Here is a 27,499-nt window from a genome sequence, read left to right as displayed (position 1 = left end):
TCACACAATCCCAATTTTAGTCATCATGCATTGTATACATTTAAAAAGAATTGTCTCTTTAGCTTGTGCGTATGGTAATGTCAAGGTTGACAAGTAAGACTGATATTATTTGCTGATATGGGCCTTTGGCTAAAATATCTATGTTCCTGTATCAGATCTGGAAACATAACCAGCTAAATCAGTATTAACTTTGTACTTGCCTTTTTTCTTTTCTTTCCTTTTTATAGGTATCCACATTGGCCCAAAATAATTTTAGGTTGAATTATTGTTCAAACTGTATGTTGCTGCTTTTCTTAGCCAGGTCTCACTTGTAAAAGAAATCTTTGACCCGAACAGAAATGTTAACTTCATTGCGGTGTTAGAAGAAAAGTCAGTGGATCTCAGACGTCATTCTCATCACCCCCTGGGGGGCGTTATCGGCTCTTAACATTTACCATAAATCCAATAGATATCTTTGCTCTAGCAATGGAATAAATAATTTAGGTGTAAAGGTAAAAATGAGAAAGGTGTGAAAGATCACGTGGAGCCTAACTCAGATATTTCCCGTATCTGTGATGACATCGCTGTCATCAACTGCTTCACTTCTCCCTGAGTCAGTGTATTCGAGGTGCTGTCCCATTTAAAGAGCACCAGAATATGATTTGGAGCCGCCTGCACTGCTTACAGCTTCCTGTGAATTGTATTTAGAAAATGTCACACAGAGGAGCCTTCCTTTTCAAATGTTGTGATGCATTTTTTTTTTACTCCTCAACCATTCCATTTTCACCTAGAATGACTGTACAGTCTTAAAAGTATTTTATGTCACCTGCCAGAACTGAGGGGACCATAAAACAGTGAGGTTCTGATTCTCTCAATAGTTAACATCTTTGCTACTGTACATCTATTGCTCTCTACACAAGTCCTCGAATGACACGAGTGTCAGTTCACGTTAGTGTTGAGGCGTTCAGCCAGTGAATCATATCATGTTCCCTCATGTGGACCCAGTAGAAAAGCTGCAATGGTAATTTGTGTGCACTTGTAATGTAGTGTGACGTTTAAATGGGACATGAGCTGTAATTCACATTCATCAACTGGCAGTTTACTGCAGCAGCTAGCCCGCTAGCTAGTTATTGCTAATCACCTCCTGCCCCTGAGGCTACAACCTAATCACCTCACTTTCTCTCCCTCAGTTAATCTTCCCCTCTGTTTTTTCATCTCATTGCGCTCTTCCTTTTCATTCCTCCTCCTCCCTTTCTCTCTTATTTTTCTCTTTAAATTATTTTATTTTTTTTAGCTAAGGGTTGTATATTTCAGAGCACATAAGGTTCTTAAGTATATTGCTCACATATATGCTGCTCACCTTATTCATGTGTCTCCCTGGTCTTTGAAGTGTGGAACCATTGAACCCTTCTGGGGCTCTCTTGGGATCAGTCTGAGCAATAAGAGGGTCCAGGCTGCAGCACTCTGAGGAGTACACTACAGAGCTGGGCTCAAAGCTAAGTCCAGAAGGGGTGGGGTTGTCAGGGACTGAAATGAGCTATAACAGCTTGAGAGGTCAGGTTTACCGACTCACCCGCTAGAATGGGAATAAGAGGGAAAGAGAGGGAGGAATAGAAAATGCAGTAACAGTTGGCTGTGGAGAGAGAGGAGAAAGCCAGCAGATTAAAGCTGACAGAAAGGGACGTTTGGAGGCAGACAAACTAGAGAAGACACAGCAAAGGAGGTTCGATGAACTACAGACACAACGTGCTAAAGCACATAAAAGCCTTGAATTAGGGAGGCTTCTTGGGAAACAAGGAGGTTGTTGCAAAGACATGCACAACAAACAAACTGATGTTGGCAATACTTCAGGAAGTGACTCTCAAGAAAAGACAGGAGATGAAATTATCGAAGACAAAGACGAGACGAGGAAGGCAAGGATTCGACATCACACGTTCAAAGAATCATAAAAAAACAAAAAGTGTCTGCTTTCACTACAAAGAGGACTGCAAAGATAAAGGTGGTGTCTGGGGGAACACAACCACCTGACAACAGGACATTTGTATTCATGATAACAAGCAATGAACCTACAGTGGATGAGAAGAGCAAACAGCGGGGTGTGTGTGTGTGTGCGTGAGAGAGAGAGAGAGAGAGAGAGTGCGCGTGTGTGTTGATTAATGGTGTACATTACCTGACACTGGGGGTCATTTTCCCTCTGCCAACTCAATACAATGAACAAATGCTGCAGAGGAAAATGACCGGGGCGGGCACAGTGATGCTAATGACATTATTGTGTATTACCACTTAGCTTTTGCCTCTGCTCAGGTGATCAACCTGGATGAGAATGTTGAGAGTTTCCTCTGAACAACCTGCATTTGTAGTGTTAAACAGACTTTTATCAGCTGAATTCATTTGTTCTATTCCTTGTTTCTCTTGCTAGGTGTGTCTTTCAACAGTGTTTACACGCAAATCTGGAGAGTCCTGCTACATCTTGCTGCAGACCCTTTTCCTGAAGTTTCTGATTTGGCCATGAAGGTCCTCAACAGCATCGCATACAAGGTGTGTAAATGTACTTCTTGTTCAAGTGTCTAAGTGCACTTTCACAATTTCAGTCCATTTACGAATCCTACTGAAATACCAATTACATTTGCTTCGTTTTCTATTTAGTCAGATTCAGTTTCATGGTGCACAAATTAAAGGGGGCCACATTCATTCATACCTTTTATTTTACTTCCAAAATCCATGAAGGAGTGTTCTACGTTGAGAAACTGCAACAAAAACATTGACATTGAATTGAAACAAAATGTGAGACAGCAAACTGCTGACCAAAAGAACTACAGTACATCTTGGATACAAGTGACTGAAAGGGATTTTGTCAGAAATATGGCTGATACCTCCCCTAAGGATAAGGTGAAAGCCTCAGTCATCCGTGAGGGACTCAGAGTAGAGCTGCTGCTCCTCTGTGTCAAAAGGGCTGAGAGCCAGGTAGAGGGAGTACATCCCCCCGGTGAGTACATCCTCCTGGTGGTCTGGTAACACATCAGGATTCCCCAGTCAGAGCTGGTCCGTGTGGCCGGTAGCTGGGCTAGTACCTAGTACGAGAAGTGCTACAGCACCAGAAGTTGAACCAAACCAGGATTTGAACTACAACAGACTAAATGCTGGGTTAAGAAAGTGTCCTAAAGCTGGTTGAACCTTGTCTCTAAATGTAGCGTGGTTTGTCGTCTGCAGGAAGAGGTCAAGAAATATTACACAATTATTGTACTGTATGAAAGGTTGTCAGGGTGTCTCTCATTGGTCTTTACAATGTTGAGTATCCATTTTCCTTTTTACAGCTGTGCTCATTAAGTCATTTAAAGATGAGAGCCGACTAATTTCCTAAAGTGTAGTATAATGGGGGCGTAATTGAGTTTATGCCTCCACACAGGCCTCTGCCTTGGCTTAAGGCATTGTTTCGAATTGACCATTCTCATGAACTTGATAGGGAGATCCCCTTGATATAAGTCTCAAGGGGATCTCTTCAAATTTGGCACAAGGTATCAGAAAGAATTGATGAGATTTTGATGGGGAAAGGTCACTGTGACTGGCCGAAACACATTTTTGGCAATAACTAACAAATTTGCACGGTAATTTTGGCTGCACTTCACAAAAGTGTCTACTGGCATAAAATAATAAAGTGATGATATTTTGTATCTAAAGGTCATGATCATAGTTATCATAGTTTTCTGCAAAAACACTTGTCCTTCATCTAAGTAACACCTTTATATATTATTAAGAGTTCCTATTCTTAAAAGTTTTGTATTGAATTAACTTCTACACTCAATATAACATTAAATGAGTCTGAACAATCATGGTGTAAACTGCACTGGACTGGTTAAGGTGAGTCCCCCACTAATATGAGGAATTTTGTGATCCAGCACCCATCTTATTTGGAGATGTGCGTGTCATATTTGTAGTACATTCAGTTCTTCTCCGTATTGTAACACTGCGACGGATTATTTTTCATCACACAATACCCTACCACCAGCTTTTTCTTCCTCCAAAAGGCTATTACTTCAGTGCAAATGCAATTAAGGCCCAATGGCTCCCCCAGGCTTGACAGAACTCAGAAAGGACGGTTCCGTAACTTAAGAGGCCATATTGACCACTCTGGTCCACCACCTTTCCAAACCCTGTGGCAAGAGTTCATGGATTTACTGCTACAGCACCATCCATCCCCCCAGTTAACCCCACGCGAGCAACATCTTTCAGTGGGCGACAGATCTGATTTACAACCAAAGAAATAAGTTTTTCTTACTGAAACACACTCTAGTAGGTCAGCTCAGGAAATACCTGTCATTTTCATAAAACTAGCAATACCCAGAAAGCTCATTCACCATAAAGATCACACGCTGAACACAAGCAGAGCAGTAAGACAACGGACGACGTATATGGATCAAGAAGAAGGTGGTTTGTCAAAATGGTCGTTTAATTAATGTAAAGATGACTAAAACATTTGTCTTACAGTGCTGTCCAGAGTTGACTTGGTTAAGTCAATTTACCTTTTTAGCAAGGAACAAGAGTCCCATGTTGGAATAAAAATGAACATTTTTCATTTGGTTTGCCAGTTCAGAGTGCCACATTCAGATGTACAAACCATAAAGAGAATTCAAACTGCGTTCTGTATCAGATTTGGTTTTTAAACCAAATGTGTCATCTAGATTACTCTCATAGTTCTGTTCATGACAAATGCATTGAGTCTAGCCAATGTTAAATTAGGCTAACAAGCTACCTCCCCAGACTTTCAGCCAGTCCTAGCTACCCTGAAAATAGATTTTTGGGTCAATGCAGCTCATTCAGTGAGAGCAGGTATAAAGTTCTCAAGGTTGTGCCTTAGCAAAAGTTCATAGCTATACTATGTAGAGATGTGTCGTATCATCATGAAGCTGCTAACACAGCTACTAATGCTTACCTTGGCTTTAACGGGAGTTAGACGAGGCACTCTGATAGGTTCAATTGATGTCACACACCCACAAATAATCAGGTGTTGAATGACTGCCACTATATGCTGTACGCCATGGTCTGCGCTCTGATTACACGCCCTGTATTTACCAAAATGAGGTTTAGCACACCCAGGGCCTGTTGAGCATCTTCCATCCATCCATCCATTTTTTTATACTTGCATTGATCTTCATTTGTGAATTGAGATCTAATTTTTTCTCGTCTGACTTGATTTCAGTTGCTTGACTCTGTCGAGTGATACTGGACTAAAATAATGCCAGGCATATTATTACATCAGCTCCGCCTAAACTTCAGCTCCAAGTCTAGCTTTAAATAAGGAAATCATGTATAAATTTGTCTACAAAAAGCAGCATTTGAGTGAAATTCACCCGGTTTTGTTACATATCTAAAAAAAAATCCCGATAACTGAGAACTTGATTCACATTCGAACAATCGGGATTTTTTGCAGCAAGCTCATCGCACATCTTAAATAGATCACTCACCCAAAGTGTTAACTTTGGTCTGACTGGGAATCCAGCGCTTTTAATTAGTTTTGAAATGTCAAATGTTATTGATTTGTAACAAACTGAGCAAGGTCGGCAGCTAATTAGAATGTATTTACTTCCAAGATGATGAAATCATTAAATGCTTTTTAATAGCCCAATTGTTCTGTGTTAGACTGGAGTGAAAGTCATGGGTCGTCATGTTTAATCCTGTAATGTATCTGGCTCATGCAAAAGTTTAAAAGTTAATGTTGTAGGCAAACTTGCGATCCGCTCAGATGTGTCAGTGGATTTTAGGGAGCGTTAAAGCCCTTACAGTCATATACTCACACACTTGAGATGAGCTTGTCATCATCATGAGAGATTTGGATTGAAGGGCTTCAGTCCTGCTGCTCCTCCTACCTGGTGCTGCAGTCATGCCACATGCAGTTCACTTTCCTCACCAACCACACCTCCCCCTGTATCTCTGCTCTGACCACTCCAGTCTTGTTGGCGTATATTTCAGAGGCAATTTCAATAATTCAGTAGTACCATTCCGAGTGTTGCGTGAGTCATCATCATCTTTCACGCCTGCATCCTACCAGAGTGCTGGATAATAGCACAGCCTGTGTAGTTACACTAATTTGTTTGCTCCGTTGACTTTCCAACCAATTAATGATTGAGGAAGTAAGGAGAAACATGTTACCCAGTGTGGAGCGGAACAGCTGCTAAAACCATTACCCAACCGGTTCCTGTGGATGCAGACATTTCCTGGAAAGCTCGTCAGCAGATCAAGTGCCTGGCCTCCTTCGTTAGCATGATGTTTGTTTACGATCAGCGACCACTGATGAATAATCCATGAACGTGTTGCACAATCAAGACATTTTAACTGATGAGGCAGCAACTTAGCATTCGCAGTAACATCTGGCCAAAGGTCTCCAGTATGTTCACTGTTGCACGAGGAAATAAAGTCACATTGAATGAACAACAAATTGGATGCTGACTGTTTAGTAGAACCTGTCCTAGCTGCTGCCAAACCTGCCCTTTGCAGCAGCCACTTGGAAGGATTAAAGCTGCAGTGTTGTGCTCAATTCCACCATAATAAATGACCAGTTGGTCCGCATGGTCCCTGGGATGCGTGGCTGCTTTCACACACTCTCATTCACCCATTGTCTTCTGCTGTTCAAAACAAGCTTGTTTATCTGCTTTTCCTTCCTGCTCATTATATTGATATTGTTCCGTTTGAGTAGAAAGTGTATTTAGATTACCGACTGAGCCATTTTCCATAACGATCCTTTCAACTGGTATTGCTGCTGGTTTCTTCCGCCCCCAATTACTTCTTAATGTGGCTAACCCTAGTTTCTGATGTATTTTCATGGCTACAAATGCAGGTTATTATGTGTGTGTAAACTTTGCATTTAATTCTCTTCCTCCCTCTCACCCTTTTAGACGAACACACAAACAAAATAAACTTGCCGTAATTTTATAATTAGCATAGAAATCAAATGAAAGGCAGTTCCAGCCAGCAGAATGTGTTTAGCTTGTGTAAACTAAATTTAAGCTGCACAGAGTTTTCTCTCCACTTGGCTATAGTAAGCAACAACTCTGCTATTCATCAGTGGTGCTTTGCCTTGAATGTCTTTATTAAGTTTACCCCTCCCTTGTGTGCAGCCATTAGACAACTCACAATGAAGACGTTATATTACCTGCTCTCTTTAATGAGATAAAGTTCTGGAGATGTAGGCAAACTTTTTTAGGTCCTGCACATTTCAGACCCAATGCTCCACATTTCAGAATGCTGATTCTTCCTTAGTTGGATCTCAGACACATCTCGCGCACCTAAAATGATACTTCGACCACAAAGGGTGTTCATCAAGTTGTCAGAAAAACTTATCCTGAGCTCCATGTACACTTTCCCTCCTGCATTACTTATGTGTGACTCCAGAATGAGAGAGCCAGCCACATACTGTACGTATACGTATATGTATTTAGCTTGAAGCTAGTAGTGACTGACAGGTAAAAATGACAAAACTGTTAAAAAATGTCAGTTTACAAACTCAAGTGCATCGTCCAACGTTATCCACATTTTCTCTGTCCAGCCATAAGCTCCGGAAACCGCAAACGCTTTGGTTTTAGCAGAGCTACAGTAACTATTTCTGAGTACTTAAAAGGCACACATTATGTGAGAAATATAATTTTAACTTCTAATTCCTGATTTATAGTGATAAACTCTAATTTGATGATACAAGAGTGAATTAATTGACCGCTCCTTTCTCTTCAGGCAACAATGAACGCTCGGCCTCAGAGGATCCTGGACTCTGGATCTCTTACTCAGTCAGCCCCGGCCAGCCCCACCAGCAAGGGCACGCACATTCACCAAGCTGGGTGAGGAACACACACCACTACACACATGCACCAGAAAAAAAAAACTATTCACTGTACATTCAGCAAAATTAACCTTTGCTCTTCCAAGGTATTTTTTTTTTCCACGTAAACATTGAGATTGAGGGGAAGCTTCAGTTGAAATATGTGGACTTCTTCAAAAAAAAAAAGTTTCTAAAAGACTTGCATGAGCTCAAATAAAGCTCAGAAAAAGGACAATGAGACAAGTTAAAATCAGCATCATACAATATTGTAGGTAGATGTGAATCGAACTCCAGAGGCAATATTAATTGAATTTCAAATATGATAACTACCAGTTTTAAGGTTTAAGTTTGTTGTCCTCCTCCCTCTTCCTATAGTGGCTCTCCTCCAATGCCTAGCACCAGCAGCTCCAGTCTGACCAACGAGGTACCCAAACCCCCCACCAGAGAGCAGCCTGCCACTCGCCCCCCCTACACGCCCACGCTGGGAGGACAGGCGCCTCACTCCCACCAGTTCCCCCGCACTCGCAAGATGTTTGACAAGGGACCTGAGCAGGTAGAGACGGTGTGTGTGTGTGTGTGTGTGTGTGTGTGTTGTCTTGTGAGATAAGTAGTAACCTGCAGTTCCAGTGTGTTGTTATGAATCTGTTTCCTTGAGTCTCATGCAGTTGTGTGTGTGTGTGTGTGTGTCTCTCTCTCTCTCTCTCTCTCTCTCTCTCGCTCTCTCCACTAGGCAGCTGAGGATGGGGACGAGCCAGGTGGTCACAGGAACTACATAAGTGCCGCCCTCCAGACGGGGCTGTGTGATTGGAGCGCCAAGTACTTTGCTCAGCCAGTCATGAAGGTAGCCTCAATCACTGTATTGTATTTTTTAATTCTGTCGTTACTTCATACAATCTTTGTATGAACCTTTCAGCCCCCCTGAGGCTGAACATTATCCAGTTTTTAAAAATCTAAATATTATGTTAATTTTGGCAGTATTTAATGTCCAAAGTCAAATATGTTTTACATTTTTTTCATTTTATTTGGTCACCTGCTTTATGTAGTCAAGCTTTCGCTGGCTGAGAGTCAAATGTTACTGATTTATTCTAGTTTTAGTGGAAAACCTGTTTTGGTTTATTTGATGAGGCTTCATGTTTTTCATCAGTGTTTTTTGAGCAGCCTGTTTATTTAGTTTAATAATTGATTCATATTTCATCATGTAGTTTTAGTCTTTGCCTTTTGACTAAAAGGCATATTGGTTCAAGTTACATCTAGTAATTTACAAACTGTCAATTTTAGTCAAGTTTTTATTGACAAAATCTGAAAAAGCTGGTGGTCATTAGATGTATTCTAGTTTTTGTAAATAAATTATCACTAATTAGATTAGAAAATAATAATAGTCATTAAAAAGTAATATTTGATATGATGTCTTCTCCAAGCAAGCGAGTTCATGCACAGATTAAGTATTTGCTGTCCAACACACAAATCTTGGTATCAAAGGTGTGGTTCTGTTTTTCTGCATGTTATTGGTTTGATCTTCATCATGTTGAACATAAGTCATGCAATAACAAACAAAAGTGACTGTGCATTGGAGGACCTGAGCTCTCCATTACAGAATTTATTTGAGGACGTATTCGAGGTATGTGTGAAACAAGGAGGGCAGGGACCAATCGCAGTGTGAGAAAAGTACCTGCTGTTTGTACAAGATGGCTCTGCTGAATAGTTTAGCCCCATAATTTAACACTCCAGTGTGAAATTAAAGATTAAATGCGGAACCTTTTTTTTTAAACCACACTCAGTAGTTAGTGTTAAATTTCGTAGTATTAGCCCAAGCTTCCGTCTCCTTTATTGCCCCAAGTGCACTGTGCTGTCCAGAAAAGAATATGTGTTTTTTCTAAGTTGAACAGAGAAGAGGGGAACATATGTGTCAGGGTCAAACCAAGAAAAAAGAAAGCTGAATGTGTGGAGGGAGAAATGGATGGGAAAGTGCTCACATCTGCATGAGACAAAGCAGTTGATGCAGGATAAGGCTGAAGAGAAAAGTAGATTTTAGTCAAATGAAATATTTACGACAGAAACACACGGGACAAAGAGAGTTGGGTGTTTTTTGTGTAGAGAAGAGAGAGCGAGCACTCGTGGAGTGTATAAAAGTGAAATATTTTAAAAGGAGAGTAGACATGGAGGGGCAGATGGAGGTGAAGTAGAGTTTTGGAGGAAGAGAGGAAATGAAGGGGCATCGAAAGAGAAGTGAAGCCCTGTTTAAAGACTGTGGCAGCAGCATGAAGAGGATGAAAGGCAGACTGAGGCAAAAGTGGCAACAAAAGCTGATGAAAAGCAGAGAGATGATTGGATAGGAAAAGTGTCGAGCGAAGAATGAGGAAAAGAGCTGGCAGGGGCAACTGCCGCTGTGTTGGCAAAATTTTGAGTGCTGCTATAAAAGTCCACTCCATTACAAAGCTCTTCATGTCTGCACACGGGTTACCATATCACTGTGTCAGCAGCACAAAACCTAAATGGGTGTGTTTCAATGTTCAGGGCATACACCACTGACATACACACTATATGGTCCAAAGTACGCTGACACTTGTGTGTGTGAGACAGTTTGTCTTTGTTTGGATACAGCCCCGTCAACTTCTGAATGTTCTGTATTTCTGCTGCATGCAGAAATCAGCGACTGGAGAGCAGATGGGAGCATTGAGTCAATTTATAGAAACCAGGCAGGAAAGGAACACACTTCAGAGTCAGATAGCTTCATCAATATACATCAGCATCAAAGATAGATACATCTATACACATCAGCGTTGCAGATAGATACATCTCAAAATCTGTGAGATGGGCAAAAAAGTGGTATACTTACATCCGTTGACCTACTTTCCTTCACCTAGAACCCTTCAGATACGGGCTGTTGTTCTCAGTCAGTGCAGTGGAAACAGGATAGGATGATTTGTTGGTTGGCGTGATCTTCCAAAGTTGGATGTCCTGAAACTGCAGGCAACACCTAACTCGACAATATCAAAGGTGCAGGTGTGCAACATTTTGGATGTTTTTAATGATGCATGTTTGACATTGTTCCTATGTGTTTCAGGGAGGTGTCGCCTACAGCTTCAGGAGGTCCAACTTGGGAGGATCATGCCAACCAAATTGCACCACAAGAAGCTGTAGGCCACATCTCCCTCACACACGGGAACAATATCAAGTGCGCAGGAGTGCAACATCCAAAATGAGCCCCTGCCAAGAGCTAAATGTGAGTAGGTTTTCCTTTCACTTTGTAAAAATCACAGGAAAATCAGCAGGTAAGTGTTGGAACCAAAAAAAGTAACGTAGTAAACTATCTGGCATGATGACATCAAAATGCTCCATCTTCAGACCAGCTCCAGGCTGAGCACCGAGCACTCATTGATGCACACCTGCACCGAGGAGGCTCATTCTCATCCCTCTGCACTCAAACTCTCTTACCATGCAGGACACATCACACCATCTTCGATTTAGAAGTGAGTCAAGCAATTTCCTCTTTAATACCTTAACTTCGTAAAGTGTGAACAACAACACTAAACAAACGGCCTCATGGTGCATTCAGGTTCACCTCATAAACGTTGAAGACTAAGGTCACTTTCACATCTATGTTTGATGGACTTTGTGCCGTTCGGGGGAGAATTTGCAACAAATTAGCATTTTTAATTTGCACCTTTTTACTTTGACTCTGTCATTTTGTCACGTGACTCTCTCTAGACACTCAGGAATAGAGAGGACGTTGGAATTCCACTGACTCGTCTTTAATGATGTTGCATCATTGTGTCAGCCACGCTCACAATCCACTCCCAAAACCCCCCTTAATAGTTTCCACAGTTCTCATTTCCCTTCTGTAGTTCTTGTAAAAAGTGGAATCATGTGAAACTGTCAAACCTCAGCATAGCAGTTACTCACCTTTTATGCACGTATGGCAGAAGTTTGAAAATAAAGTGTCACCCGCCCCTCCTCTCTCCCTTATTACAGCTTTATCACTTGCATTTGTGAGTCAATGACGTAAATGTTGTTTTATTTTTGGTTCCTTTCCTATATTGGGTCTGTTTCCTTTCACACCTCAAACAAATTGCGGCAGGCTTCACTTAAGCAAACCAAAGAGTTCTCAGGTCTGAAAGGAGCTAACTTGCTATGCATGGAAGTGTGTGAGACCTCGCAGTGCAGTCGATTCTCCAATTGCCACAAAGGTTGTTTAAGGTAGTAAAATTTATATATTTTTTCTTATTTGAAAATACAGCTGTCATCACCTTTTCCTTTTTTCTACCACCGCCACCTCCTTTTTTAATAATCACAAAAAAGCGAAATAAAAATTCCAAAGAACAATCCCCCAAGCAGCCCCAAGCAAGACCACTGAGGGACTCTGAGTGAGATCATTCAGGACTTTGTGCTACTGTTCTATACTCATTGGTATGAACACACAACACCATTATTGCTGACAATCCCCCTTGTCCTCTTTTTTTTGTTTTTGTTTTGGAGGGTTTTTTTTTTTTACCCTACCACAATGTATGAATATGTTTGTATGATACATACACAAAATGGATTTCTGTATGTATCTATTTTTATTTTTAGTGTGGTTTAAAATATATATATATATATACTGTTTAGAATTTTTCAACTACCAGACATTTTGCTAGTGAGTTAAAAAGTACATTTGGACTGTGGTGGATAGTTAATGAGTACACTTCTTTATCACTTTGTCCAAGTACTATATTTGAGTATGTGGTCTTGACGACTAAGTGGAGTTTACTTTTGACTTTTATCCCATCACATTGCAGTAACTACACTTTGCACTTAACATTTGCCTCAGACTGCTGCATTATGAATTATTATTCCTCACTGAAATCACCAACATTAAGTTTTTACATCCAGAAAAGTAACAATATTAACAAAAGTTTAAAGATTTGGAAAAGAAGCTAATGCACTGTTAAAAGCTTCTTGTCTTATTTTCCTGTGGCATGAGTGTCAACTATCATCTCAAATGACATTTTCAATGATGAAGTAATAAGCATTTACGTCAGTACATGTGAGAGCTCCAACTTTATGACTTATGGTAAATTCCCTGACAAGAACTTAGGAATTCAAAGGAAAATGTGCATTAATTGAGGTACAGACATTTAGAGCTTTTTCCTCTTCTACCAGACAAATGTCAACTGATTTGTTGTTTTTTTATTGATGTATGGTGGTTTGAAAGTATTAGGAGACCAGTGTCCACAGAGGCGGAGCTGTTTTATTGGCCGTTTAAAAACTTTGGCCTGCAAACAAATATTGTTTTTCATCTCTGACACCAGTATTTATTTTCCTGAAGGAATTCTATCTTATATCACAAGATGTTCCAGAAACATCCGACTCAGAGACAAATAAACAAACAACTCAATAAAATGAGGTTTGTGTCTCCAGGATGATGATATATAAACCAAACATTTGCCTGCTGTACCGTCAGTGATGCTATTGCTTCAACCTGATACGGTAGATCAAACGGAGCAAGATTGAATATTCCCTGAAAGGGGGGGCTGATCTTTGGTAGATTCTGAAGGACTCTGAGCAGGGAAACGTTTGTTCAGCAGGACATGACCAGGTAACATCCTTGAAATACAGCTGTTTGAGTCTCCTTCCTGTAACATAACCTCTACAACAGAGGCTAAATCTGTTTTAATCATGAATGTCTAAAGAGAAGTGGATCAGTGTCAGCAGTGCATGAGCACATATCTTTTAGGTATGAAGGGAACACTGGTGCGTTGCTCCACGGGCTGAACGTCTCCTGGCCAAGGCTTCTAAATTCTGGTTTAACCCTACAATAACCCTGATCGGGGATAAAAAGATTTAATCTTGCAGCTCTTCTAGACTTTCCAAATGGTATTCAATCAAACTATGAGTCATTTCACAGAGGAGTTATGAAGCTCAATAAAAGCTATCTACCATTTTACAGCTGCTTCATTCACAATCTAAGTCTGTAGGAAAAAGTCTTTATTTGCCGCAGCAGTCGAGTATAATCTGGTATCCTGTACTTGCTCAATACTTCACCAACACTCAGACTTGAGCCAAAAACTTGCTAACGAAGATACTTGGAGTTCTACACTGCAAGAGCAAGGTAATGTCGGTGGGTTTGAACTCAGGTCTCACATTCAGTTGGAATCCTGCCTCCCGGCTTGTTAATTAGCCAGACCGTGCTGCCGGAAGTTTACATGGTGTGTTGCACAACTTCCAGGTGGCAAAGTCCAAGCCAATGAGCGAGGGGGAAATTCGACTGCATTTGCAAGCTGGTCACACTTGTGAATGATTGAATTGACATGCTTAAATACAAGCTGTTCAGACTGAAGAGTAAAGAGATGACTGCACACTTAGGACCTGACAGGATATCAAAATACTCTTTTTAGGGATGGAAACAGACCACCAAAAAAAAAGTTACAAAACACTATCTCAATAAGTTCAGCGCATAAAAATACAAAGTAATTTACAAGGATTTCTTTTCAAACTATTATCAGGATTTTATTCTGAAATATGCCTTGCATCTCTTGAGGTACTGTTTCACATTTAAAACGAATACTAAATCAGATATGACATCAAACATCAGAAATAAACTAAGGAGGTCATGTTGGTAGAGGAATGTAGCATGAGCCAAGGAGCTTGGCAAAATATGTCATTTTCTTTTTAAACATTTTTTATATGTGACCTACTTGATACTCTATGGAAACCACAAAGTTATACATGAATTCAATTTTTGCTGACCAGGAAATTTCTCAGGCTTTAATGGTGCAAATTATTTTGGTAGATGAGTTACTTGAAACTAACTAGTACCCAACGCTAACCCAAATACACTCGGAACTTCGTAAGGTTATAATATATGTACGAACAGCTGATTTAAAATCCAATTCTGCACCTTCTGAATTAATCAATCAACAACAGGGGAGGTCAACCTTAGAATTGATTTTTTTTTTTTTTTTATGTTTTGATGGGGATCCCCTTTAGCTGACTAGCCGATGCAGAAAACATCAGCTACTCTTCCAAGGGTAACATGTAAAAGGGAATATAACTGATAAAACATTTCAAGATGGCTGTCTTATTTATTCAAATGTTCAAATTAAAACGTAAAAAGAAAAAAGAACAATATGGCATGGTTGTATTATAATACACACAAAAAATCATAGTATGACAGACAGGTAACTTTATGATCCTGTTGTGGTTGAATGGGAACAAACATGGGGTCTGCTTTCAATTGGATGCTGTTAAAGCAGCACAATGATGCATTTATATTATGGGCATAATGTTGGGGGTCCATGAATGTCTGTTTATATAGACAGAGGGTCATTTTATTCTGTATCCACAATGTGTGGAGCCCCACAGAAAATGTACACACACAAACACACACTGCTCACCTCAGGGTCTCATTATACGTCACATTAGCAGCTGACACCGTGCAGGACCACAACCCTGCCAGCCACCGTATCAGCTGGATCTTATCATGCAGCGTGTATACACGCACACACACACACACACACACACACACACACACACACACACACACACACACACACACAATCTCAGCTATGGGAGTAAGTCAACTGTGGTCCGACTGCTAAATCCACCTCCCCTCAGGCTCAGGCAGGAACTATAGAGCTGCTGGGAGACTGTTTGTGATACACAGATAAACCTGACTGGACTATACACACTCACAGCAACACCCACACTCACATATATATTCAAACTCCAATCACATGTGTTAAGATGCTCAATTTTGTGTTATAGCTACCTTTGAATTGTAATACAGAGGGTGAGAACATTATTGGCATATTGATCGCATACAATATACAGAGCGTGTGTTTGTGTGTGTGTGTGTGTGTGTGTGTGTGTGTGTGTGTGTGTGTGTGTGTGTGTGTTTTCACTGTTTAGCATTCTGGGAGCATGGGAGGCCTCACTGTCGAAATGTGCTTAATAAGCATACACTTGCTAGCAGCATTTACCGACACTCGCTGACACACAGTTATTCCCTCTTTACACCTGGCTGTTTATGTGTGTCAAATATGCATAATGATAGCAAAGTAATCTATACTATTTTTATTTTTAAAAAACAGCTTAAGTCACATGACTGTCTTCATTACTAATGTCATGTTGAAGAAGCGAATCAATTTGTTCTCTTAGATGAAGCCAGCAGAACATGATCTGTGGGGGCCGTTTTGTTACATAAGACTTAATAATGTTAATACATTTCATATTGTCCCTCTGCTCAGCAGATGTGATTGCATAAAGTGAACTGGACACATTTACTCATTATCTGAGTAACCCCCAGAGCATCCCTTAACATTGCAGCTGACAAAGAAAGCCCAGCCTTTGCCAGGAGTACAAGGTTGCTTCTATTGTCCGTGAGCACAGTATCACTCTCTCAGTGCTTTAGAGTGACACAAGGCACAGAGGATGTGCTCAGACCGCCGTTATTAGTCATTAGGACAACAATCTAGTGCATATTTCATTCACTGGCTGCTTTTAATTGACAAGTAATATGAGTCCAATGGTTTGGTGATAATTAAACTGGAGGGTATCTTTAGTCCAGTTTATCATCAAATATGGAAGTCTTCTCATTGAGCCTTTATGACAAGCAGCATTTCTGTCATAGGTACCATATTTAGGACCAGGTCAAACCTTGTATCTGTCTGGTCCTGGTTGGAAAATGTAGCTACTTCTGTGTGTCTATACTGTGTGGATGATAAATGCTCATTTGTAGTTTTCTATTTTGGTCCCAGTAATGTTTGTTTTCAAATTTCATCCGTCAACACATCCGTCAAAACAACGCAGGGGAATGCAATTGTCAGCGGGTGGTTAAAAACACGTCTGCAGGACAAAAGCATCCACACTTGGACTAAGAACATTTTAGAGTTGACAAATACAGACTGAGTAGTGATTTAAGGGAATATTGTATATTTTCTCACCTGTCATATCATGGAAATGTTTTTTCAATGCTGTAAGTGCCTTATCTCGCACTAATAAACTCAGCGTTAATCCTCTAGAAACTTAAAATCATTTACAGTCATGGATGGACCTGAAAAAGAAGATTGTGTTATTTACCAGCAGTAATTTGCCTGAAAATAACTGCAGTTTAGGTTTCGCACAATTTCAAGTTTTTTTTTATTTTTTTTATTTTCACCTCTTCAGACACAATGAGACCACAGCATCATGACTTACCTGATCTTGGTAAGACACGGTGTTTACAGTGGTGTCAAACTGTCATTTGAAGACATGCCAAACATTCTGTGTCAGACACTAAAGATAAAAAAATGTATGGCTTTACTTTTGCTTTTAACTTCTGCATAGCACCACCACTGTATTTTACTTGATGACACTGAATTATTCCCACGCAATTGTTATGTGTGTATGTGCTCCAGTATGATTGGATCGCCTATTAACTAAATTACTAACATAAAATGTATTTAAAAAAAATAATAATCTCTGTTTCGCAACCCAGTGCATGCATTTTGAAATGTTGTCTCTATTTAGTCCTTAATTGTGATCCAGGTAACCTCCGGTCAAGTGCTTGTTTCTACCCCTGAAAGCCCAATTCTCCGTTTTTCAAGTGTGGCCGTTTGCTAAATATCTTACAACAGTCATTGTTCACTGAACCCATCTTTTGCTGCCATGCTTGTAATTTACACCTTTTCAAAAGCTGCTGTTAACAAGGAATCCCAAGGTGCATTCGTGGTGCTAGCATGTGTGGTTTTGCAGCCTTTGAGGGATGGTGACCCCACATGTGTGCAAATAAATGAGTATTTTGCATGTCCCCCACTGGCCAACATATTTTGCATCGCTTGCAGATAAGCTCTGTAGTGTCCATAGACTCACCTTTGGCATCTGAGTAAAACCCCACATAATCCCAGATAGGACACTTTGGGGCGGCACAGTGGTGCAGTGGTCAGCACTGTCGCCTCACAGCAAGAAGGTTCCGGGTTTCAAGTCCTGGCTCAAGCACAGGATCTTTCTGTGTGGAGTCTGTATGTTGTATGTGGGTTCTCTCTGGTACGCCAGCTTCCTCCCACAGTCCAAAAACATGCAATTGGGGACTAGGCTGATTGATACTCTAAATTGACCGTAGGCGTGGCTGTGAGTGTGAATGGTTGTCTGTCTATATGTGTTGGCCCTGCGATGGACTGGCATCCCATCCATGGTGAACAGGCATCCCATCCATGGTGAACCCCGCCTCACACCCGGAAGCTGCTGGGATAGGCTCCAGCCCCCCCACGAACCTTAACAGGATAAGCAAAAGAAAATGGATGGATGGATGGATGGATGGATGGATGGATGGATGGAGGACACTTTGGGGTTCTTCTTTACCACTAACTCCTCCCATCTCTCGCGAGATTGGATTGTAAACTGGGGATCTCCATTAACCAGGATTGGATGATCTGAAAATCAAGCGGATCACCCAACCCTAACACAGAATTGTTCCCAAGAATATTAGCTGTTTAAATATGTATGGCCTCTTGAAACAGTTAAAGGTGGACTTTGGTTCTGTCCACCAAATAACCAGATGAGCGGTCACCAATGCCACCTTGTGGAATGTTTGACAGCCAGCACTCCGCAGCAATGTTTTGATGAGCATGTTCCTGTAATACACAATGATTATTGAAATCACTGACAGGTTTAATCCAAAAAAATCCCTCTTCATGAGGATCATAATTTTGGATGCTGTAATTTATACTAAGATACTATAAGAAGGCTTTCTCATTTTCACTTTCACCTCAGTTTATATAGATGGATGGAAGGAGGAGGATGTTTTATCCAGAGGAAACATAAAATTGTCACTGAGTAAAACATTGTTTTAAATACGTTTTTTTTTTAAGCCTCGGTGATTCATTGTGTTTGGGGAGATACGGGCAATAGAAGCACAACTGACGTTTGAAAAAATGCTAACGTGATTCATTTTGCCACTTTGTATTTTTCATATGTGCTGTTGTTTTGTCATTTAAATCCTGTCGAGAATCAAATAAGGTTTGCCGCCAATGTGTCACAGTGTTCGGAGGATTTGTGCTACTTACATCAGTTCATGTTCTAGTGTGTTCATCTGTATTCGCTCCTCCTTTCAAATATTAGTCATCAAAACAATGTCTCTGTCCTTTTATGTTTTCCTGCTCTCAGATCCCGGAGGAGCATGACCTGCAGAGTCAGGTGAGGATGGAGCGTCAGTGGAGGTTCCTGAGAAATGCTCGAGTGAGGAGGCAAAGCCGAAGCATCACGCAAAGAGGTCCGTCTCTCTCACAAACAAACTTAAACATACTGGATGTCCTCCGATCTGATACATTTCATCATTTACATTTAAATCTCCGGCAGGTTCACCCACGATGCATACTGTTGAATTCATGCTGAATGAAGAATTAGAATCTGCATCATAAACATGGCGGAAATTGGAATTAGGACATATTAAAATGTTATCCCATACTGACAACCCATGCCATGAGTGGTGTAATATCTAATAAATTACGTGGCAGGTTTAACAGAGCATCATACACATGCAACATTAAAGGTATCAACGTGTTCAGCACAGAGATGAATATCCATCCATCCATTTATCTTGATTAAGGGTCGCGGGGGGGCTGGAGCCTATGCCGGCGGCTTTCGGGCGAGAGGCGGGGTTCACCCTAGATGGGTCGCCAGTCCATCGCAGGGCCAACACATATAGACAGACAACCATTCACTCACATTCATACCAATGGTCAATTTAGAGTATCAATCAGCCTCGTCCCCTCTTGATGGCTTTGGACTGTGGGAGGAAGCTGGAGTACCAGAGAGAACCCACACAAGCACAGGGAGAACATGCAGACTCCACACAGAAAGATCCCGTGCCCGAGCCGGGGCACGAACCCTCAACCTTCTTGCTGTGAGGCGACAGTGCTGACCACTGTACCACCGTGCCAACCCAGAGATGAATATCAGTCACATGTAACAAAAGGAAAAGATAAAAGGTAAATGAACAGTGAGTGCCTCTCATGATGGGAGATGTAAAGCACATGATAAAGGGTGACAGTTATCTGTCTGAATCCAGGCAGCAACCAATAGCCTCAGGCTCCATTCTCCCATACAGATCAACAGCAGCGTGGACACTTAAAACAGCAACCCAGACATCACTAACGTGAAAGGTGTTGAGTCCAAGTTGGTACTGTAATTTATGACTGCAGAAAGAACAGAGAGGTGCTCACATGTCAGGCTGAGTGTCATGATACACAGCTACAGTACTTCAGAGTCTGCAGCTCTCATAATAGGCCCTCTCTGCGAAGAAGCCTCCCATTGTTACTCGAGTCAAGCACAGCACAGATCAGCCTGCACTAACACAGAGCTTTTGACTGAATCATGTCTACGTGATAGATTAGTCTAGACTCTTGATGAGGCCATTTTGTAGTGATGAGACAATTGATTGGAATCAACCCACAACCTCCTTTATGAGTCACAGGACTCCCTTTCATGCACACACTAAGGGGCCAGAGGTGGCAGCATGCGCACAGATTCTCTAAGTGAAGTCAGACTTTTCTCAAACAGAATATCTAACACTCCCCAACGTCATTGGCAGCCCCCCTCACACATACACTCTCGCATGCACACAGAGTCACGAGGCGATTGGCGTCAGAGCTGAAGCTCGCTCACGCACACGACTCGGTACGACTTCTTGCTAAATCATTGAATTCCCCTCTGTCCCCACTGTTTTTCTGAGAGAGATGTAGTAGGGCTGCCCTCATTCAGTCTGTTCCCACCAGGGAGAGGAGAGATGAGAGAGGAGGGGGAGGAGGGGGTAGCTTGAGATGGAAGGAAGTGTGGGGATGGAGGAAGCCAGAAGGGAGCAGGGAAGCTCCGACTGAAAGGAGAAAAGACAGTTATTTGAAGCTTTGTTTTTTTCTTTCCTTGCTGATGTAAAATTTTTGCACATCACGAAGCAGTTCTGGAGTCCTCAGGATAGTTTTAGAGTTTACTGTAGTTCTTTACCAAAAAGCTCCACGAAAGCAATCAATGAGGTTGATCAGTCCTGGCCTCACCACGCAACAACAGCTGTGTCTGTGATTAATTCATGATAGATTTTCCCTCAGTCCTCTTCATCTCATGCTAGCCAGCAGAGTGTGTTCAGGTAGCCAAGGACAGGCTGGTAAACCTACGTGTGCTGTTCCCATGACAACCAATGGTTAGGCAGTGAACTCAGTTGTATTACAGTGTTGGCACTTTGTTACACTCAAAAGAGTTGCACAACTGCACCACTTCTGCCTCTCCGTCGCGTCACGAAGGGAATATTGTGTATTTACAGTTGGAAATGTTGTGAAAGAATTTATCAGGATGCAGAAAAAAAAACGATCATAGACGATCGAAATGCACTAACACTCGACTAGGTAGCTGAACGGTGGATGTTACTGACGTCGGTCTGTCATGGTGAATCGGCTCTGTTCTGCAAATGGACGACTACAGGCGTGTCTTATAAACTTAACATTGTTGCAGAACAACGAGGCAGCAAATATTATTCAAGGGGGATTTGAAAGCAAATATTTGAATTCAGGTTTCCAGTCACAAAAGTGAAAGGATCGTTAGAAGCAGTTGATCCGACGCGCTTTTGCCCACACATTTGTAAACAAGTAGATCGCCTGAAAATCCACGTTATATTTAAGCAAGATTGGAATGTTGCGTCAGATCTGCTAATCCTTGGGACATGTCATTTAAACAATTGAATTCTGAACATGTTGAATTACTTGTGTGTTTTTAAAAAGTTCCATACCATATTTTCTTGAAAGACAAATTGGATTATTATCGTTAATATGCTGATTATGATTTTATTATAATCCCTATTTAACTTTGAATAATTTAGAGGCTTAAACTGCCGGTGTATTGCATCTTGTAGCAAAGGTGGAAGTTGCAGCCCATCGCTTCAGCCCTCCTTCTAAACAACCTACGGTAGCTTGCAGGGGCATCAAACTTCTTGCTATGTAAAAATTGTGAGCCAGCACAATAGCCACAAATTTTACTGATCCTTGTGGCTGAATTTGTTTGGCGAGGAAGTCTGCAGTCCTGATACCAGTTAAAGAGGAGCATACACAGTTTTCTATCCTACCTGTGAATGTTCTGCCGTCTCTTCTGGAGAATAGAAGAGGAGCACCTGAATGTTTACCTGAATGTAGATGCACCACTGTCTCTATACTCACACACCCAACCTGTATATTGCAGCCCACCTTTTTTAAACCAATCCATCCAAAAAACAATGCCACCCCTGAGATGATTGACTATCCCTCCTGCCCCTGTTTGTTCTGCTATCACAGTCACACACACAGAAGCCCCACCCCCTGACAACATACACATACACGCTCTTTCAGACACACTCTTTGGGCAGTCTCGCTTTCACCGTTGAAAAACATAATAATATCAATTTGAATATGCATCCACATCACTTTATGGTGCATTCAGGTGAACCACATAAACCTAGAAATCTGTACTAAAATGGCCACAACTGTTGTTTAAACTAAAAAAAAAGTTGTACTTAATTATTTTTCTTTTTCAAAATATATTCATATTCACTCACCACAAGGTTTTTAATAATCATAGATTAAAAATCAATTCGAAATTTAAAAATATGGATTCCAATCTTCCAAATTCCATAAAACAATTTCAGCCTGTGGACTACTCAGCTCAGCCCAGATTTTTCTGGTGTTTACTTGCATGATAATGATTTTTTTTTTTCTAAATAAAAAATTAATTCTTTGTCAGGTATGCCTACAAGACAAAAAGCAAACAACCTTCAAACACACAGGGATACAGTTCTCTATCAGTCTCACTTGTCATGACGCAGCTCTCTTCCCTCATCGCCTTGCTCCTCATCTGCATCCTCTGTGTATTCTCATCAGTTCTGCTGTGTCTGTGGCCATCATGACGATCATCCATCTGTATCAGTCATCACTTGGTTCCTGTACTGTGTAACCACACTGAAAAAAAGAGCAGGTCTGCAGCTTAGTCAAAGAGGGTGCAGCTTAATCTCCTGTTCTTTCATTAGGATGGTCCACTTGCCATTTTGTAAAGGAAATCAGATAGGAAACATTAAAGCTTCTCTTACTATATTCACTTCATATCATTTCGCTGTTCCTAAAAAAGAAAATAATTCACCTGCCAAAGTAAACGTGATATATCTTTTACTCAGTCATGCATTCCATTATAAATTGTTATCAAGGCCTGGATGTTGTTTATCTCGTCGAGTCAAGTCAAGTCAATTTTATTTATATAGCGTCAAATCACAACAAAAGTTATGTCATGGCACTTTACAAGTAGAGCAGGTCCAGCACCACACTCCTTCAATGAATCTACAACAATTCTCCATCAGCAAGCACATCCTGCAACAGCGGTGACGAAAACCTTCCTTTTAACAGGAAGGAACGTTGAGCAGATCCAGGCTCAATGGGGACGGCCTTCTGCTTTGACCGGTTGGGGAAAAGAGAGCAGGAGAGCAGGGCAGAGACAAAGACAGATAATGGAGAAAGACAGATATACAGAAGGAAAGAGAGGGACAGAGATAAAGAGAACGATAAAGGGAAGAGACTGATGGACAGACGACAGAGGGATCTGGGATGCGCGGAGCCCGAAGGCTCCAGAGAACAAGAGTTAGTAACACATATGCTATCTGTGTCAAAATATATGAATAGTAACATCAGAAGAGCTGATATCAAATTCTTTTGTTCTCACTGGAAATATTGTGTATTTGACTTGTGTTACGGCATGCAGGAGATAGGACCAGAGCTGCCAACCTTGGTGAATAGCCGTCATGGAATTGCTTTGGGTTTCGCTGCAAAGAAAATGTGGCTACACACATTTAATTCAAAGCTCCTTGAATTGTAGAGATTTCATCTTCTCTTTATAGTCGTAGGTTTACATTATATTATATGCTTTCACATGCTGCAGAAGTGATCAATACAACCATTCCTTGTACATTTTTGTGCTGTTTTTCTTGCATTTTTAGTCACACTTCCTTCATAGGTGACTGAAGCCTCTAGTAGCTTGCAAATGATGTCACCCACCTCAGTCTTCCTCTTCTTTTCGGCCATTTGTTATCGTTTCTCTGTTTTAACATCTGTTGCAGGTGTCTCTCGTCTGGATGATCAAATATTCATCAACCGCAACCCTGGAGTTCCCTCTGTTGTGAAGTTCCATCCCTTCAACACGTGTATTGCTGTGGCCGACAAGGACAGCATCTGGTCAGAGACACCACTCACACACACACACACACACACACACACACACACACACACACACACACACACACACACACACACACAATGACTGAGGTTACACACTGGTTTGGAAACAGGTTGACAGATTATATTTTGAAGAGTTTGTGTATGTCTTATAGTTTCTGGGACTGGGAGAAGGGCGAAAGGTTGGACTACTTCTACAATGGGAACCCTCGCTACACTCGCATCACAGCCATGGAGTACCTGAACGGGCATGACTGTTCACTGCTGCTCACTGCAACAGGTCGGAAACACACGACTATGCATACAAACGTGTATGTGTAGAAAAGGCCAGAGGAATGGGCTGCGTGCAGTTAAAACTCCAGTTAGGAAGCTTTTCCTCAAGTGGGGAGCTCAAATGTTCACACCCACCAGCACATTTAAAACTGCATTGAGGCTCATTTGTAGCAGCGGTGAGCATTAAACACTTGATCTTACACCGCAAATACACACAAAACACTCAGGTGTATTAATCATCTTTCATCAACAGAGCAAAGCAATTACCCTCCATGGCTTTATCTTCATAATCCAGACAACCTGTGGAGCCCAGCTCTATATCACAACACACGGCAACACAGTTACTTTGTTTTGTCTTCACAGTGTAACATTAAAGTATAAATGAATGCTAGATTTCATTCACACCCTCTGAAACCTTGATAAGAAAGTAGGGATTAATGAATTTAAATTCCATCTCATCAAAACGTAATGTGCCCTACCTCGGCTCCTCTCCATCAGCCATGCTCCGAAGGATATGAAGAAGGACATTAGTTATAAAATATACAGTGTTAAAAAAGTAAAATGCTGAATGTAAATCAAGCAGAGACTTTTATGGCTTGTAATAGCTTCCTTGTAAGAGTGTGCGGACATGCTTTATGTCGAGTTCTGAGTCATAGCTGGGTATAGCTATACTCCTCACACTGGTTTCCAGGGGTTTTGAGACTCCTGCATCATTTAGTTTCTCCCTGACAGTACAATTTTTCTTTTTTTCAAAAGAGCCTTTTAAGATATTTTTTCCTTTGATTACTTTTGAGAATTGTGTGTTCATGGACAGGTCATACTATTTGTTGCCTGTTTTGAAAGGCTCTTATCATGGATTTCATCAAATTGTCTGCACAGTGAAACACATTCTTTCAAATCCATTAAGAATACAAACAAGGGCTCTGTCTTTAGCTCCTCGTTCTCTCTCTTACGTCAAATTCCTTCCTGGCTCTAACTCTCTTTTTATCCTTCCAAACCCTTCTATTTTTTAGATGATGGAGCGTTGCGCATCTGGAAGAACTTTGCTGACCAGAAGAACCCAGAGATGGTGACAGCGTGGCAGGGCCTGTCTGATATGCTGCCCACTACCAGAGGTCAGCCCTCCACCAGCGCTCACAGTAAAGACCAAAGCTCTATCTTACTGTCTGATCCCACAAACCACTCCCATAGCACTCCGCCAGCTGCCCCACTGGCCATCCTCCTGGTTATACTTCCACACCTACCCATCTCACAACAAACCAGGAAATTTGTATATTTCTTGCATCTGTTCACAGTATTATAGGCAGTTTTCCAGGACTTTACTGTCTGTTTGCAGTTATTTACTGCAGAGGCTTTTTGGGTAGTGCAAACCTTTTGGCAGAAAAAGGGTGAAGCATTCAATGGTGTTTCCTAAAAAGTTTGAATTTGGGTACCTTCCTGTGAAAAAGTCAAATTTAAATTTGTGTTGAAGACAAAGTGAACTTGTAAACTTACTTACTTAGTACTTACTTACTTTTAAGTTAACTTATGGGATGGAAAGATTTGCAGAATGGTAATCAGTGACTGCAATTATTACACCAGTACTTGCCTGCAACTGCCCAGGGTATCCACCGAATGTAGCATGCTCATCCTCATACCATGATTCACCATCCCTTCACATTCACCAGTCAAACAATAACATCTGCATCCATGCATGTAAACAGGAAGTGAAAATTTCTGACTGTACTTTTCTCCGTTGAAGTGACCCGTCTTATTGAACAGTTGACTAAAAAGATGAAGCAAATAATAGATATTTAAGATTGGTTTGACCAAATTAAAAACAAGTGTCATCCTATAGGAATCGGAGCAATGGCTCATACACTGTGTGCTTGTGTGTCACAAAATGAGCCGTTTCTTTGCAGATTCTGTCATTTTTAATGGCTGGAGGGCTGTTAACCTCGGCATCAGCAGTTGTCACTACCCCAATTACCCGAGGAAGCTTTAACGCTGGCGACACAAACAAATGTGACGTTGGAATGTATTTTTATTTCACGTGGCTTAGCATAGCTGATGTTAGCTACTATTAGTAGTGTCTTCACTTTAAACATACTTAATGCAACTTCCATCCGTCAAAATTCTAACAGCAATATTGATAGTATAAATCCGACATGAGAGTACGTGCCTGTTGACCATCATTGGTTTTTTGGATACTAGAGGCATACTTGTAAGACATACCTACATTTTACATAGCCATATAAACCCTCTAAGACATATCTCTGTAAACAAACAACTGAGCTAACCTGACAATGTGACTTGTACATATCTACACTAACTAACGAAATCACAGCCTTTCTGAAATTCAGTCTTGATACATTTTTTTTTTCTTCCTGGAGGACTTTAACTGTGCACCAAGGCCACAGTGACAGACAGCTGTCATTATCAGCGACGACATTGATAATCTCACAGAGATTTCACTCGAGATGAATAAGTCACAGCACAATCAGGTGCTGTCAGCAAGTACACTGCTGTGTCCAGGGAATTCTGATACGCATCAGAGACAGAGATAATTTCATAAGGTTGCCAAGAAGAAGAATAGGGCATGTTGGGGAGGCTCAGTGGGCCGGTTCCATATTCTAGCTATACATTTTGTTTTTCCTCGTCACATATCAAAGCAGAGACAGACATTTTAAACGGAGGCCATTGTCTGATCACACATATCAATAAAATATCAGCTTTGCTGGCTTGGAGTATTTAAAGCCTCACAACAAATAGTAGTCGTTACCATTACAACTAATTTGGAGTGGTATGAAAGTAGAAAGGTCCAGCTCTTCTTCCAGGGTTTTTTCTGCAATGTGGTGTTTTTTGTGAGGCTTCATGAGGCAAGTTTGTGTTCACCCCATCAGTCAAAACTGATGATGCAGCTCTGAATGACTCCTGGATGGCAGCTCCACCTGTCCTAGCCTGTGACACCTGCCATCAGGTATCAGTTATATCTGACAACCTTGTAGACTAAAGCCTACATCATAAGTATTTAAGAATCCAAAATAAATGTAGGCCTGTATTTATTTATGTTTAAATGTGTGTCAGTTTAAAGTGGTACTGTGGCTGTAGCTGCCTTGTTTACCTTGTTTGTTAACACACCTCCATTACTGGTGAGGCTGAGTCATTCACAAATATTTGAACCCGGCCAGACACTCACAGTACACTTGGTTAGAGGCATGCAGACACTTCAGTGTTGTGTTGGGTCACACAGACACACACCCAGTCACTC

At 41.1% G+C, this 27,499-nt stretch overlaps 1 protein-coding gene across 3 annotated transcripts in view; it reads left to right on the top strand.

Moving 5' to 3' along the window:
• The window catches only part of rptor (regulatory associated protein of MTOR, complex 1), a 197,484-nt gene that overhangs the window by 147,610 nt on the left and 22,375 nt on the right, over positions 1 to 27,499 (top strand). For 2 of the 3 annotated variants that reach the window (XM_086210614.1, XM_086210613.1), the window contains exons 22-29: positions 2,399 to 2,517; positions 7,702 to 7,805; positions 8,162 to 8,339; positions 8,517 to 8,627; positions 18,908 to 19,013; positions 23,862 to 23,976; positions 24,132 to 24,256; positions 25,263 to 25,364. In XM_086210614.1, the coding sequence (XP_086066740.1) occupies positions 2,399 to 2,517; positions 7,702 to 7,805; positions 8,162 to 8,339; positions 8,517 to 8,627; positions 18,908 to 19,013; positions 23,862 to 23,976; positions 24,132 to 24,256; positions 25,263 to 25,364 (960 nt within the window). Of the gene's footprint in view, positions 1 to 2,398; positions 2,518 to 7,701; positions 7,806 to 8,161; positions 8,340 to 8,516; positions 8,628 to 18,907; positions 19,014 to 23,861; positions 23,977 to 24,131; positions 24,257 to 25,262; positions 25,389 to 27,499 lie in introns of all 3 variants that reach the window. The other variant, XM_086210612.1, reaches the window with a different exon arrangement.

This window comes from Aulostomus chinensis, chromosome 8 (assembly GCF_037954235.1).
Source record: "Aulostomus chinensis isolate RoL2024-O1b breed Wild chromosome 8, RoL_Achi_v1.0, whole genome shotgun sequence".
Lineage (NCBI taxonomy): Eukaryota > Metazoa > Chordata > Actinopteri > Syngnathiformes > Aulostomidae > Aulostomus > Aulostomus chinensis.
Note: the sequence above shows the minus strand (reverse complement) of the source record. Positions and strands in the feature narration are given on the sequence as shown.